Source organism: Erinaceus europaeus, chromosome 1, assembly GCF_950295315.1.
Source record: "Erinaceus europaeus chromosome 1, mEriEur2.1, whole genome shotgun sequence".
Classification (NCBI taxonomy): Eukaryota; Metazoa; Chordata; class Mammalia; order Eulipotyphla; family Erinaceidae; genus Erinaceus; species Erinaceus europaeus.
Window position 1 is genome coordinate 98,513,233 of NC_080162.1, and position 16,593 is coordinate 98,529,825.

Below are 16,593 nucleotides of genomic sequence, written 5' to 3' on the forward strand. Positions count from 1 at the left end.
GGTGCTCTGCCTTGTAGACTCTCCCTGCTGTTAGGACCCATGGCTGGCACTTTCAGTGCTGCTTACTTCATGGTAAGTTTGATTATTTCTCTTTCCTCCTCTTCTTTTAATTTTTCAACAAAACTGTCCAGCACCGGCATTTCAAACTTAATGTACTGAGCGACCTAGAAAATCCAAGAACATTTTAATGTGTTTAAAGTTAGAAGCCCCCAGTGTGTTTTCTTGTTCTTACGGCTTCCACAGTGGCCAACTCAGCAAAATCTCCTCTCTGTGTAATAACTGCCCCTCACCCCCACTCTGATCTATGTGCCCCATCCCAATAACCACACCATCCTGGGTTGCTATTGATAGTTTCTCTGAGATGGGAGATGGAGTGAGTGCTACCTTACCACAATGGCAACTATTATCCCAGGGAGGAAAGACAAAGTTGAATGTTAGGAAAAGCATAGTGAGCAGAGCTATGGCTAAGTGTTCTCAGGGGTTCATGTGGGAGTGGTGAGAGTACCATTGTTTCTAACAGTGCAGTGAAACTTGCTTGTGAATGGCCTGAGGTTCTTGGGGGCTTTTCCTTGGAGACCAAACTCAATGGATGCTTTCTGTGCAGGGGGATTACATAATGTTCTTAATCTCCTACTAAAACTCACGCTTTCATTAACACTCAAACCTCTGGGTCCCATCCAAAAACCTTAGTCCAGGAGCCCTTATATGGGTTCTTAATGGAAAGACAATAAAACACACACCAAGGCAGGGAAGAAAAAAAAAAAAAAAACACTGCTACCAAATCATGCTTTTTTCTCCTAAGCCAGTTCTGGGAGAAGGTGCCCACACTAACAGGCCAAAAAAAAAAAAAAAAAAAAAAAAAAAAAGGTGGGGGCAGAACCATCTCTAGTCTCGTTTTGGCCCCCTTCAAGGTAACCTGTGAGGCATGAAGACAGAGTCTGACAAAACTCTGGTCAAGGTAACTTTCTAAGCCTTCAGGAATCCCTCACACTGTCACCCTGCCCCTCTCTTGAGAGTAGCCTTCCCAGAGCCTCAGCCCCCACTTACATCATGGGGGACTTCCTCGCCCAAGTCAGTCTCCATTAGGAAAATCCTGGCTATCTTCTCACAGGGTCCATGCAGGATTCTGGAAATTAGTGGAAACTCACAGTCTTTTAATTTTGTTCTCTCTGAAAAAGAAGGCAGTTCATAAGAATCCATAGACCATCATTAGGACTGTCACTCTTTGCTCAGTACAGAATTATCATAAATTCTGGAGAATATTTTCCAGACCTTGCTGAGAATGTTGGCCAAAATGGTATGTGGTGTTGTCACTCAGCAAAAGTACATCTGGCACAGAGACTGTTTGTGAAGGAGTAGGAGAGCTTGGAGATTGGAGTGGAAATGATAAATATGCCAAGATTTGAGCTGAGGACAGGCTTTCACAATGGTGACACAGTGTCCCAAGTCCAGGAAATCAAACTGCCCTGTCCCCACCACACAGGCCAACATAGCCTTAGTTTGGTGAGGTTGACAGAGACTTTTGCTTTTATGACCTGAGTAGAGGCAGAAACTTACCTCCAGACTCGTGAACGATATAGAGTGCAAACTCCCCAGGGCCATTTTCCACCTGCAGAGGTAGTGACAGGATTTTTTTTTTTTTTTAGACAAAAGAGTCAGAAAAGAACCCCAGTAATGAAGCCATCTACATAATTCACCACAGATCCTCCTCTCCCCTCTTTAATTTCTCTCTGAATCTGGCTCTGAAACTTGGGGACCAGCTGGGACACTGGAGTATATTCCTCAGACATTCCAAGTCCTGGGTGTATCCTGAAGAGAGCAGAACCAGCCAACTCAACAAGAAAAACCTTGCTGAACTTTCTACTCAGGAGAAGCTGAATGCCCTTCCTCCCACTTCTCCTCTCTCCAGTTACACAGCAAACCACCATCATCAGGGCAAGGCCAGTCACAATCAGACTTACTCGAAACTTGTTCAGCAGCAGGGTGAGCACTTGCAGGGTTGTCATGGTGCTGTTGACCCGCACGTTGGTCATGGACCCATAGGCAGGAGTGAATACGGAGGTCTGTGCAGGGAGTAGAGTGGTTCAGGGAGGGGTCAGAGGGATGTGGAGTTGAGATTACAGAGTGTGAGTATACAGTGGTATAGACAGTGATGAGCAAACCAAGGTAGCAGACAGATGTGGGAACACGTGTGCTTATCCATCCACACATACATTAGCTGTGACCAGGACTAAGCACACTCCTGGCAACTGCAATGCCCCATGCCTGACAGAAGACTGTAGAAGATGCCTACAAATCCTTGAGGGCTAGCATGGAAATATGATTATACTCAGAATGATCTTACTTAACTAGGTAGTATGTTGTGTGTGGTGGTGGTGGGGTGGGGGAATCTCTCATTCTTTTTATTGATCAAATCATCACGTGCTTTGATTCAAAGGTTGGAAGTTCTCAGATCTGTCTGATTCCCACTATTCTCTCAGCAGTGGCAGAGAAGATGTCCTCAATTCCCAATATAGTCCTTCCTAGTCTTGGTTCTCTCAGTCCATTCACCATACTGCTGCCCAAAGAAACACTCTTCATGCAGTTTTAAGTATGTTATGGACCAGTTACAAATATGAATCAGTCAGTATACAACTTTAGGTACCTTGCCCTTAACTTACAAAACAGAATCTGCATTTAACCAGAAAAATCAGGCCATCTTTGTGTACAGAACAACTTGAAAAGCACTATCTCTTTATTTTTATCTTTCAGAAAGCATCCTATGAGAGATAGATTTCATATGTGACAGAAAGGGGAAAAGAAAGAGAGCAAAGAGCTAGGATATTACTATATCATTCAAGGTTTGTGTGGTCTGGAGTTACAGGCATAGAAGTCTAGTACTCTACTGGCTGAACTGTTTTCTCAGCCATGAAAGGCACTGTTTTACAGCATAATTCTGGTTAAAAATATCTGAAGATAGGGCTGGGTGATGGTGCAGCTGGTTGAGCGCACATGTTACTATGTGCAAGGACTGGGTTTGAGCCCCCCCCCCACCCAATCCTGGCCCCAGTCTGCAGGGGGAAAGCTTAGCAAGTGGTGAAGCAGTGCTACAGGTGTCTCTCACCCTCTCCCTCTCTATCACCCTGTTCCACCCTGATTTCTGTCTGTCTCTATCCAATAAATAAATACAAACAAAATTTTTTTTTAAATATGAAAACTTCCCATGGTCCAAACAATACCACCTATAGTTATAGATGTGTGATACCTTGACACTCGAGAGCCTATGTCCCAGCCACAGGGCTAATTTATAGCTTGTAGGGTGAGCAGGGAGGTATTATATTCTTAGAGATAGCACATATGAAGTTAAACAGGGAATTTTCTAAGGCATACAAGTTCCCTGTGAACACTAGGTAGTAGACCTTTTAAGCATTTTACATATATCTGAGATTTAACCGATATAGTAGCCTGTTTGATGTGCCTGGTTTGAGTTATTTATACAGCACAATGTGAGAAGCAAGCGTTAAAGAGGAGCTCCTTCTTTTTCACTTTGCTCTATATCAACTTAGAATCAGTGTCCTGAGAAAACAGGTCACACAGCATTTGACTCATAGGAAACCATTAAAACAAATTTTAAGAATTGATTTCTGAGATTGTTATTCAGGCTTATGCCTTAGATCTGTACATGATTACTTCACTCAATCACTTTTCCAAAGTTGTTCTGATTCCTAGTAATGTTGGTTTGGTGCCCATACTCAGAAAACCTTGTGCTTGTTCCCACTGTTCTGCTGTCATCTCCTGGATTCACATCATAACATTCACATTTATTACAGAGAGAAATCTCTGTGTTCAGATATGAGTAAACAGCTGTGGTACCTTTGTTCCTACTTGGAGCTGTTTGACATTATCTTGAGCAAGAAGCTCCAAACAGAAGAAGCCCTTGAAATACCTTGCTGACAAAACCTTTTCTTCTTCTTGAAATATCCTGATTTCTTCATTTAACCAACACTACTCAGGAATTGAAAGCCTCCTTCTATTTTCTGTCTAACTTAGAATCATTCAACCTCAACTGTAGATGAGATAGGTCCTACTCTGAGTCTGGCTCTGAAACTTGGGGACCAGCTGGGACATTGGAGCATATTCCTCAGACACTCCAAGTCCTGGGTGTATCCTGGAGAACAGAACCAGGACCATAGAGAAGACATATGTGAATGTGAATTGGTTTTTGAAAGTGGAACTTGCAGGAGAACCCAAGTGTCATGTAGTGGCATATATGTATAGTGGGTGAGATGGGAAAAGCATGAGGATTATAGTAGCTTTCTGCTTTCTAGATGGGTGATCAAGATAAGCTGTTTAACTTCTCTATGCTTCTGTGCCTTGTATTTTTCTCAGACATACCTCTAATCCTGTGACATATGCAATGACTAAAATAACATTTACTGTTCCACTCAGCAATTCCCCCTCCACCACCACAAACAACCTCATAGAGGTGAAAAAGCCTATAGAGGAGGCAGGAAGGTACTTCAATATTTAGTACCTTGACTCATGGAGAGAAAGGCTCCTTTCTCAGAAGCCTAGAACTAGAGGTAGCCTAAACTTACACAAATCTTCTATACTATTTATTTATTCATTGATTTTACTGTCACCAGGGTTATCTCTGTACAACAAATCCACTGCTCCTGGTAGCCTTTTTTTTTTTCTTTACACAGATAACTTGAGGGAGGAGAGGGAGAGAGAAAGTGATAAATCTGTGACATTTCTTCCCTTGCAGACGGGGACCTGAGTCTTGAACCTAGATCATTGTACACAGCAATGTATGCCCTCTACTAGCTGAGTCATGTCCTGGCCCCAATATTTTTTAAATAACCTATTAAAATAACTTATCAATATGTATAATACAGGGATTGGTACAAGTACATCATGTTTCAGACTAAACTCTTTTTAAACAAAATTTAATGGATATGCAAGTCAGATCATGGGTCCTTTTACTAATTTGAATCATCCTTAATCTCCGATTTCCTTTGACCTTGATTCTCCCTTCATTCTCTCAAGAAACTACTCTCAATAATACTACAAAACTAACAGGGAGAAGGAAGGAGGTCTAGGACCCCTTAATTTACATGGCTGCATTTGCTATCCCCAAGTTGGAGACATACATAAAACAACCTGAATGGTTTCTGGCAGGCTTAACCCATGCTACATATTGCTGTTCAGTTCTGACCCTGAGTCCTTCCTTTGTCCGCCCCCTCCCACCTCCCATGACTCATCATCACCTATCAAGAAGGGCAGCTGCTTCAGCTGGAAACCCCTGCTTCCACAGTCCAGCACTGCCGGATGTGGCCCCGCTACAGGGTTACAGGACACTCTATCCCAGGCCTCACCCAAACTGCCACTTGTGCCATTTATAGTAACAATCAACTTCTCCTTTTACAGTTTAGTTTGTTTATGGAATGATGTCATCTGGGGAAGGAGATCTTTTCCTGAAGTCAGTACAATACATACTGGGACAAAAGGCCATGTACTGGGAAATGGGAACAGTTCAGGTTCTCTGGGACACAAACACACATGCCCCTGGGCACACCTTAACCTACTGTGCTTAATTGCCGATAAAGAATGGCTACAAGATACATGATGTTCCTCTGAATCAACCAGTCTAGTACTGGTAGAAGCCTCATAGAAAATTACCTTGAGGGGCTAGGTGGTGCCTCACCTGGATGAGTGCACATGTTACAATGCAGAAGGACTCAGGTTTGAGCCCCTGGTCCCAACCTGCAGGGAGAAAGCTTTGCAAGTGGTGAAGCAGTGCTGTAGATGTCTCTCTGCCTCTTTTTCTCTCTATCTTCCCCCTCTCTTGATTTCTAACGGTCTCTATTCAATAAATAACTATTAAAAAGAAAAAAAAAAGAAAGAAAATTACTGTGGCATGCTCAGAAGACATCATAGTGATTATGTGAAAGACTTTTATGCTGGAGGGTCTAAAGTCCCAGGTTTAATCCCCAGCACCACCACAATCCAGAGCTGGTCTGTGCTATAGTCTGCCTGTCTGTCTGTCTGTCTGGCTACCTACTTATCTATCACTCTGCATCTTTCACTAAATAAATAAAGTATTTAAAAAAAAGAATAACATCTTGGCATGGCTTGCCAAAACTTTATATGAATTGTGAGACTGTGTTGGCAGTGAGTAAGTTGTGATGGAGAAAAAAAACTGAAATGCTATGTTGGTGTGACTTTGAGCAAGATGGTTCTCCTTTAGAAGACACAGGGACACCACACCAGTACACAGAACCACAATGAGGGTGAACTTTGACATGACTATCCTGGGTTCAGGTCTAAAGAAGGCTCAACAGTAGGGAGCCTGAGGGGAGAAACCAGACTGGGATGTCACCTTGTGATTGTAAAAGTGCCCATTGATGGAGAACCGGTGTCGCCGGATCCTCTGGGCCTCTCCAGGTGTACGGCACCTGGGTCTCCTCTGGATCACACAGCCTGCATCACTCTTGGTCCGCATCAGCTGTGGGGTTTCCTCATCTTCCTCCAGGGTCTCTGCAAGGAGAAATGAGCAAGAGGTTCAGGCCTGGATGGGGCATGGTGACAGAACTGTTATGTTCCATCTGTGTAGGGCATGGCTGCCTCTCAGTTTGCCCTGTGCTGCAGCAGACCATAAACTCAGTACTATTCCTGTGATGGGCTCTGGTACGATCCAGCTGTTCCAGTTCGCTTCAGGAAAGGTGGCTCTGAGACAAGGTAACCTGAGTTATTATTCATACAGCTATAAGTCTCTGGATCTCCATTTTTGGGGTACTAGAGGCAGGTTGCTGGCAACCTCAGCCCTATCCTGAGAGTGATTACCTTGGGAGAGTCTTGTCATCTAGTGTGAGGAAAGGGCACAAAAGCAGACAGATAAGTCATGAAGGGCCCTGGAGTATGATGAACAAGTCTCAATGGCCTGGAGCCAGGAAGGCACCATGCTTTTTGGCTTATGTCCCCTCCTTTCAGTCACAGCATGATGTAAGCTTTTGTTTCCATTAGGGTTAAGTGAGAAAGCATTTAGAATGCATGTGGATTATATCCCCTGGAGGAGGTATTTAGCAAGGATTGTCCCCCAGAACAAATAAAGCCATTCTTGGCTACTCTACAATGCTATTCCCTAGAAGTGGTGGTCATGAGCCAAGCACCCCCTCTCTTACCCTGGACAAATGAGCCAGGGTCCTAGCACCTGGTGATTCCACTTACCTGAACTGTCTTTGGAACCTTTAGTTCTTTGATCTGGCTGAGCACTTGACACTTGGGCAGTGACTCCATCATCTTGAGGAGGTAGGTCTTTTCTGAAAAGAGACAATCATGTATCAAAGGTTTTGTCTGGGGAGATGGTTTCAGAGTTGGAAATAGGATTAAAAAGCTGGATCAGGGAAGAGAGTAGCTCCCAAATATGGAAACACTGCTAAGGTGTTGGGCTTGGCCAAGGACTGGTAAAGTCATAGGCCTCTTGGAATATACCTAAAATAGATCTACTAGATTTTTTCAGAATGGAGACCCCAAATCTCATCTGCTATATTCTTGCCTTTAGGTTCCTGATAATTAAACAATTTGTTCTGCTTTATATCTTAATGCTTTTTCAGACACCATGTTGCAGTTGCTACTATGATGCAAACTGACTTCCCTGGGCAGACAGCCCCACCAATGTGTCCTGGACCCCTGCCTCCCCAGAGCCCTTCTCCACTAGGGAAAGAAAGAGGCAGGCTGGGAGTATGGATTGAACTGCCCATGTCCAGCGGAGAAGCAATTACAGAAGCCAGACCTTCTACCTTCTGTACCCCATAATGATCCTGGGTCCATGTTCCCAGAGGGATAAAGAATAGGAAAGATTTCAAGGGAGATGGGATATGGAACTGGTGGTGGGAACTGTATGGAATCGTACCCCTGTTATCCTGTGGTCTTGTCGATATTTTTTTTTATTTTATAAGTAAATTAAAAAAATCATGGTGCTCAGAGCACTGCTGGCAGAAAAAAATGGAACTCAGGACAAAGAAAAGTGTATATAGGCAAGAAACAGGGAAGGCTTAGTTTAGACCAATTTTCTTTTATAAGAAAATAATTAAATTAAAATATAAAATAGTGAGGTGGAACCAAGATGGCAACTTGGAGACAACAACTGGTATGCTCTCTGCAAGGAGTCTGCTTCAAACCTGAGAAGTTCGGCCACCAGGTTCTAGATGCTACCATGATGCCAACCTTACTTCCCTAGGCAAACAACCCCACCAATGTGTCCTGGAGCCCTGCTTCCCCAGAGCCCTTCCCCACTAGGGAAAGAGAGAGACAGGCTGAGAGTATGGATCAACCTGCCAATGACCATCTTCAGTGGAGAAGCAATTACAGAAGCCAGACCTTCCACCTTCTGCACATACCGCCCCCCCCCCCCCCCATAATGACCTTGGGTCCATACTCCCAGAGGGATAAAGAGTAGGGAAGCTATCAGGGGAGGGGAGGGTATATGGAGTTCTCGGGTGGGAATTATGTGGAACTGTACCCTTCATATTGTATAGTCTCAGTCTCATCAATATTTCCATTTTATAAATAATTATATATATATATATGGCTGTGAAGCAAAAGATTTCCACTATATCTTACAGGAAAAAGAGTATGCCTTGCAGGCCTAGTAGCCTGTGCAGGGCTGAGCTACATAAACAGACACATGGGCACACACAGTGCCTGTGTGTTCCCTGGCATTGAGCCGAGGCTGGCGGGCATCTGTGGTGGTGAGTTAAATGACCTCTCTGGGTAATCAACAGTTCTGTGTAGAATCAAGCAGGGTCCACCTTCTGGTGTCTGGGTGGGGCAGACTCCAAGACAGGACAGCCTGTGCCAGTCTGCAAAGGGAGTGGGCATGATAGGAATTAGCCCTCTTGACAAGAGAATTGGGAGGAGTAAAGGAGCCAAGCCCCAGCTGCAAAGTCTCTGAGGGGCTTACTGTCTGTGATGGCTCTTGTGGATCACTTTTATCTGAGTCATATACACACCTGCTCTAAGGAGCCCATCAGAACCCTGAACTGTAAGTCTGCGATATTTCCAATGTACATGAGTGATCTGGGGGCTATAATACATGGTGTTAACTGCCCTTGCAACAGCAAGTTTGCTTGAATATTTGAAGAGGGAGATGTTTTGAGTTTCTGCTTCACAGAAGGATCCGTTACTTATAAAAGCAGACAAAACTCAGCAGCTCACTGGCTTTCTCTGGAGGTGGAGGCAAACATCTATTCAATAATAACACTAGAGGACATTTCATTCTGACAGAAACCGCCTTCTAATTTTAAAATAAGCTCTGACATTAATCTGATAAATCATTAAAAATAAATTCTCACCTTAAGAGGTTCCGACCTGCAGGAGGTTAAATTTATGTCCGTCAGAAGAGGAGATGTTCAGAAACATTTGGTTTGCAGTGGTTATTGCCCCTCATCCCTGTTCACATCCTCTTTTGCCTTTATATTTATTTTTATTACTTTTTCTTTGTATTGCCACCAGGGATCTCACTAGGTCTTGATGCCTACACTATTAGTTCACTCTTCCTGGTAACCCTATTTTTCCTCCCCACCTCTTATTTGATAAAAATAGAGACAAATTGAAAGGGGGGTGATAGAGAAAGAGAAAAGGAGATGCCTGGAGCACTGCTTCACTGCTTGTGAAGCTTCCACCCTGAAGGTGGGAACTGGGGACTTGAACCCAGCTCCTTGCACATGGCGATGTGTGCACTTAACTAAGTGTGCCAAATGGGAGGTGACTTGGTCTCTCTCTAGAAAGACACCCCCCCACGGGGGTGCACCTACTTGAGCACACACATAGTGTGCAAGGACTGGGGTTCAAGCCCCTGGTCCACACCTGTAAGCTAGATAGCTTCATGAGTGGTGAAGCAGGTCTGCAGGTGTCTTTCTCCCCCACCTCCCTTCTCTATCTCTCTTTTTTTATTATTTATTTATTCCCTTTTGTTGCCCTTGTTATTTTATTGTTGTAGTTATTATTGTTGTTATTAATGTTGTTGTTGTTGGATAGGACAGAGAGAAATGGAGAGAGGAGGGGAAGACAGAGAGGGGGAGAGAAAGACAGACACCTGCAGACCTGCTTCACTACTTGTGAAGCAACTCCCGTGCAGGTGGGGAGCCGGGGGGCTCGAACCGGGATTCTTATGCTGGTCCTTGCACTTTGCGCGACATGCGTTTAACCTGCTGCGCTACCTCCCAACTCTCCTTTCCTTCTCTCTTTTAACTGCTCTCCATTTCTATTCAAATAAATAAAATAAAATATTAAAAAAGTAAAAATAAAATGGCAACTTAAAAAAAAAAAGAGATAGTCCTCCCCCCCCACCCCCCGGCAAAGGCTGCATATTAGTAAGCAGGTTAGGCTAAGGACTGAGGTAGTCTGGGGGTAACAGGTATGGGGCTGGGTCATGTTTTCATGTTTGTGTCCCAGTGGGTGGCTAAACTTTTACCCCAAGGCTGTGGAAACCCCCCTTCCACCTCAGACAGTAATCTGGGCTGAATATGTGTCATGAAGGCCACCTGGCACTCACAGGGGGCAGGTGGGAGGTCCAGGTATCCAGGAGGTGGAGGAGAGGTGAATTCGCTCTCTGTCATCCTGCATCTGGAGCCTGATGGGCCGCTTCAATCCCCAGGAGATATTGAGGAGCCCTTCGATGATCAGAGCCCCTTTTTCCTGTGGAGAGTCACATGGGTCAGCCTCCTCCTCCAGAATAACCATTCTTAGCCATCAATGCCCATTATCTCTGAAGTCTGCCACAGGAATAGCCCCTTTTGTCCATTCATTCTACTCCCTGATACCAGCCCTCCCCTTCATCACACTTGGGAAAGCCCCATAAGCCTGTACGTGCTCTAAGATACAAGGCCAGAGAGGGTCGAAGCAGAGGAAGTCTGAGACGTGCCTTTCTACCGCTCAGCCCAAATGTGGCCAAGGCTATGGCTCCAGACAGAGCAGCTGAGTCAGGTGACCCACAGGAACCTAACTGCTGTCCTTAGGCACGTCCACACACACAGTGTTCAGGAAACGCATTCCAGGGAAGCACAGCTGAGTGCAAACACCCATGCTAAAAAGCAGGAGGCCTCTCTGCCGCACACTGCCACGGGGCAGGGAATCCCATGGTTACCTGGTCCCACTGGGAACATGTGGAGGGTGCTGGATCCTTTGCTCCTCAGAGCTGGGTTGCCATGCTGTCCATTCCTGATTTCCAACTTCCTTTTGTCTAAAGGCCTCTCTTGCTTTTTCTCATTACCTGAGATACTGCCAGCCCTAGTCCCACCATTGGCTCCCATGGTCCAAATAACAAAAGCCCTCACCCCATGTCCATGACTAACTTTGATTTCTCCAAGTTGGCAGATGGCATGGCTAATTACTGTGCTGCCTAACCCCGAGATTGTAATTGACTGAATCCTCCAGAGGTGACCTGATTATTAAGTTCTAGTCATACACACACACACACATACACACACACACCTGCACCACCCCCCTCCCTGGCTCATTTCAGACCTCTGCCATCCTCTGGCCACCTCCAGGTTCTCTGTGCTCTGCCTGTTGGCTTCCAGGCATTTGCCAGACCCAGAAGCTTTGCACCCTCAGAGCTCCTATAGAAACTTCAGCACTGTCCCAGAGCTACAGTCCTCCTAGCTACAAGCTTCAAATCTACCTTGATACCAGTCCTTTGGCAATTAATGTGAAACATCATTCTCTCCTTGTGTGCTTGAGCACCACTTTAGTGCTCCAAACTATTGTGTTTCTTTTTCTTTTCTTTTTGCCAGCAGGGTTGTAGCTGGGGCTCAGTGGCTGCACACAAATCTACCACTCCTGGTGATTGGCTTCCTTCCTTTCTCTCCTTCTTTTTCCTTTCTTCTTTTTTTCTTTTATAGGAAAGAGAAATTGAGAAGGCAGGGGTAAATAATAAAGGAGAGAGACTGAGCTATCTGTGGTACTTGCTGCACTGCTCATGAAGTCTCCCCCTGCAGGTGGGAACAAGGGGCTTGAGCCCTTGCACATTGTAATGTGTGTCCTCAACTAGGTGAGCCACCACGATACATACCCCCCACCCCTGCAAACTGTTTCTTTCTCATCTTTGGCACTGAAACCCCTGTAAGAGTAAGTCTCATGGAACCAGTCTTAATTTCATAGTGCTGGTTCTTACAGAGGTGTCCTGTGATGTTGAACTCATGGTTACTTAATTCATGATAGTTTAAAACATCTGCCAGCCACAGAGAAAACAGTTCTTTGAACTTGGTTCAAGGGTATAAAAAACACACAGAGCTTTTTGGGATGACCTTGTATTATTTACTATGAAAAAAAAATCCCTGGAGCTATTTTTTTTTGTTTTGGACAATCATGAGTGGACTATAGGTACAGATATGTAGCCACCCTACCCTACAAAGAACAGGCTAGATTGATCTACTGGTATTAAAGGTTTCATGGGGAGAGTGTGTAAACCTTAGGTGAGGTCAGGCCTTTGTAACTTCCATCTTAGAGGTCTCCATCAGATGTCAACATGTCACTGGAAAGAGTCCCTGCCCCATGTAGAACAACTCAGCTTGTAGTCCATGGAGACTGTGCTGGGTGCAGGGTGGAGTGAAATGAAGTAAATGGAGTCACAGTGCTTTGGGTAGTGGTACGTGTGTGTGTGGGGGGGGGGGATGTCAAAACACCATTTGTTACTCCAGGTGGATGAAAAGAGGGCACATCTGGGAAAGAAGTGGTGGGGATAGGCCTTTGAAGATTCTAGAGGGAAGCCTTACAGAGAAAGGGCGAGTATTCTGTGACCAGGTGTGAGGAGCAGAGACTCTGAGGTCAGGGATTAGCTATGTTGGGCACTAGCCAATTCCATATGACACAGGCCTGGTGTCTCTACATAGGCAGCACACCGATTCCTCAAACTGCCTATTCTCCTACTGCAATTTGTCCCTCTGTCTGACCCATGAAAACACAGGAGTGGCCAGAGCAGAGGGGCCTCCAGCCTGCTGGGCAGCCCTCTCCACTAAGGTAGGAAGTGTATGCAGGTACAGAAAGGATGAGAACACAGGTCTGTGGCATTGAATTTCCACAAGTCAGAGAGTCACTGTGGAACCTCTAATTCTCTGTTTCTGGTAAAATATACCCTTCTTCAGGTCAGTTTAATCACTAGTGTATTCATTGCTCATGAATTCAAAGAGAGCTAGAGGAAGAGACAAAATTTCTCAAAAGGAGAGAATAGTCACAATGGACTGATTACCAGCTCAGGGGACCTTCCTGGCTCCATACCTTCTTTGCCCTTGAAGCATATTACTTCTAGAATGGGTGAGTGCTTCAACTGGGACCATCAGACTGCCAGCTCACTTAGAAGTCTGGGGGATGTCCAATAATCTCACATTTGGACTTGGGCTATTGTCCTAGTGTCTGTTTTCTAGCCCCTGCACCAGGTAGACCTATCCCAGATGCATAATCTGGTGCTGGGGAGTCGCTGCCTCTGATTCTACCAAGACTTCTTCCAGAATCAACACCTTATGCTCAGCTGCTCCCATGCTGATATGCACAGTTCTGGACATCAGCAATGGCTTTCCAGCGCAGCCTAGCTCTCCCCATTAGCTATCTGTATGCACAATGGCTATGTCAACACTTGAAAACAAAAGCCACACAACCGCATCCTTGTTTAAACCATGCTCTGTCCATTCTGGGTGGTGGAGAATACAGCATCCATACCAAGGTCCACTGACTTCCTCCGATGGAGGCCAGAAATACAATCCCTTGCTGTTCCCTGAGGATAACAGCACCTGCCCTCCATGGGGTATTTGCATTTATCTTGCCTCCTCCACTGAGAACTAATGACCTCCACTTTTTCAGGCCTCATATGAGAAGTCCTCTTTTTTTTTTTTTAATTTGTGATTAATAGTAGGTTACAAGTTTGTAAGATTACAGTGTATAGTTCCACACCACACCCACCACCAGAGTTCTCAGCAGTCCTTTTATAGAAGATGTCTTAATTATCTGCCAGGGTAGCAGCTGTTACTAGTACCTACAGTTACTGTACCTGTTTACTGAGTACTCAGTTGGACAATGAGTCTGCTCACTGCTATGTTCTCTGCGCCTAGCCACATGGGGTGCAAGGGAGCTGTTGATTAAATGCCAGGTTTGCATCTGAAAGCACCATATCTGGGAAGCAGCAAGCCCAGGACCCTGTTGGTTGCCCTTGCTTCCAACCTGAGGTGGTCCGGGTGGGCCATGTCTGGTCACTTCCAGGCTGAGCCCTGCAAGATGCCTTGAAGGTGTGGGCCCAGAGCTTTGCCAGAACTAGCAGCAGGCTAAGCGTCTGGAGGTCGCAGGTACTGGTGTAATCTGCAGAGGGAAGTGTTTCCAAGGTGCCTGTGGTGGTCTCTAGAGGTGGCCCTGGGAGACCAGTTGAGGCCCCTGCCTCTCTCTCCCAGCTGCCTGAGGTGGCCTGGCCCTCCTCTCTCCCACAGGCAGAGTAAACACATTCCCAGCTCCTCCCACAGGAGCAAACACTCCATCCAGGCTGGCAGCTGGGCCAAGCCCCACCCACCAAGCTGTTTTCCTCAAATCCTTCCTGAATGCTGCTATTTTGGGCTCTCCTGACAGTAACTAATGGCTGGTAGAAAGGTATAAAAGGAGCTGCAGAGCTAGAGGCTAGCCAGACAGCCCAGGGAGGAATTTGCCCTGAATAGTGAATGGTGACACCTTGTCTTACTGTCTTACTTCGAGCTCCCATTGCTGGAATCCCATCCAGCCTCCAGCTTCCAGGGGCTTCCAGGACCTGACCTTGCTCCTCCAGTATCCCTGCAAACCCCAAGTCCCTTTCCAGGTAAGCGAGAGGTTACCCTGTGTTTGAGATAAAACTGAAAGACTTTTTTTTTTGGTCATCTTTCAGGTGGAGTTCAGCCAAGTCTAGCACAGTCTCACTGTGGATTAGAGATCAGGAGATGTAAATTTGTAACAGTGAGGACAGTTGTACAGAAGAGCTCCATATTCAGAAATGTAGCCACATGAGATGCTTACTCTTTGTGTTTCATATACTGTCTTTTCAGGGCAGGTATTTATAAGTCAATTTTATAAAGGTATAGGTAAAGGCTTGGAGTGGTGACCTTGCCAAAGGTCCCAAAGTCAGATCTTGGTTTTAAACTCAAGTGTTTTTGACTTCAGCCCCCTTACTTTGAATTTTATTATTTGTGTGAGTTCTTTTTAAAAATCTTTTTATTTATTTATTATTAGATAGAGACAGAGAGAAATTGAGAGGGGGGAGAAAGAGAGAGGAAATGAGACAGACTGACACCCGCAGCCCTGTTTCACCACTTGTGAAGCTTTTCCCCTGCAGGTGGGCGACCAGGGTCTTGAACCCTGCTCCTTACACATTGTAAGGTGAGCACTTAACCAGGTCTGCCACCACCTGGACCTCTTGTATGTGTTCTTAAACAAGTAATGATATAGTATTCACTACATAAGCTTTTAATATTCTCAGAAAGAAAGAGGCCAGGAGTCCAAGCCTGATTTGAATCGGTCTCAGACAAGCAGGCTAAGATCACTCTCTGGTACATGATTCACAAAGGGGACCTCAGCTGAGGAAAAGGACATGGAAGGGTGTCAGGACAACTTAGCAGACCCTCACCTCTGTCTTCTCTCAACCCGCAGGTTGCTGCTTACTTGGCAGAGATGAGGTCCAGGCTTCTGCTTTCTGTGCCCCACCTGCCCACAATTCGGGAGGCCTCAGAAGAGATACTGCCGGGGTCTGGGCAGGAACCGCCAGCCTCCCCGAGCCTGGATGACTATGTGAAGTCCATCTGTCATCTGGCACAGCCCACCTCCATTCTGGAAGAGGGTGCAACTATGACCGGATCCAAGAGAGCACAGTGGCCAGCCAGGTCCTGTGAGAAGAGCTGCCCCACTGCTTCCCTAAGGGACATCAGCACCTGCCTCAACTGCCAGCAGCGTGACCTGCTTGGGGTCAGCACTGGTGACCCCCTGGACTGGCTCTTTGGGGCATCTCAGGAAAAGCAGACAAGTCAGAGAGACACTCTGAAAACTGGTCCATCTGCTCATCCTTGGGGTCTGTTCAGAAAGATGGACAGTAGAAAGGTCCAGGGGACCCCCAAAGGGAAGCTCTCTGATGGCAGGGTACCAAGGAACTCTCTGGAAAGTCCTTCTAGGAACTGGAACCAGGACTCAAAGGCTTTCAAGCAGCCTGGCAGAGCTGCAGCCTCCCATTCCAGCAACTCCCACCCCAATAGCATCCTCAGAACTCTCTATCTGCACCTCCCGGTGATCTATGAACTGTGACCTCTTCCTAATAAATACTTTTGTAAAGAACCTTCTGGTCAGTGTCACCACCCTCAGTCCCTCCATGAGATGAGCACTGCCCCTGGCAGGTCTCTGAATTGCAGTGATAGTTTAGCTCACCTGTGGAGGGCAACAGGCACATAGCTTTTTTGGCTATCACCTTGGGCAAGCTGTTTAACATCTCTAATCCTTGGGTTTCATCATAGCTAAAATAAGGGTGATTAACAGGACCTAGCTTTGGCTGTTCTAATGAGTGAATGGGGATTATAAAAACATAAATCCATGAGAATTCACACACGACAAGTCCAT

At 45.7% G+C, this 16,593-nt stretch overlaps 2 protein-coding genes across 5 annotated transcripts in view; one reads left to right on the forward strand and one right to left on the reverse strand.

Moving 5' to 3' along the window:
* The window catches only part of RASSF4 (Ras association domain family member 4), a 44,379-nt gene that overhangs the window by 3,705 nt on the left and 24,081 nt on the right, over positions 1-16,593 (reverse strand). For 3 of the 4 annotated variants that reach the window (XM_007516816.3, XM_060191805.1, XM_060191820.1), the window contains 7 exons: positions 10,538-10,680; positions 7,210-7,301; positions 6,362-6,519; positions 1,962-2,063; positions 1,558-1,609; positions 1,048-1,169; positions 67-164 (listed from right to left, as the gene is read on the reverse strand). In XM_007516816.3, the coding sequence (XP_007516878.1) occupies positions 67-164; positions 1,048-1,169; positions 1,558-1,609; positions 1,962-2,063; positions 6,362-6,519; positions 7,210-7,301; positions 10,538-10,680 (767 nt within the window). The remainder of the gene's footprint in view (positions 1-66; positions 165-1,047; positions 1,170-1,557; positions 1,610-1,961; positions 2,064-6,361; positions 6,520-7,209; positions 7,302-10,537; positions 10,681-16,593) is intronic. The other variant, XM_060191810.1, reaches the window with a different exon arrangement.
* On the forward strand, positions 14,607-16,314 carry DEPP1 (DEPP autophagy regulator 1). The gene is made up of 2 exons (XM_007516815.3): positions 14,607-14,815; positions 15,640-16,314. The coding sequence occupies exon 2, from the start codon at positions 15,661-15,663 to the stop codon at positions 16,282-16,284; it is 624 nt and encodes a 207-aa protein (XP_007516877.2). The 5' UTR covers positions 14,607-14,815; positions 15,640-15,660; the 3' UTR covers positions 16,285-16,314.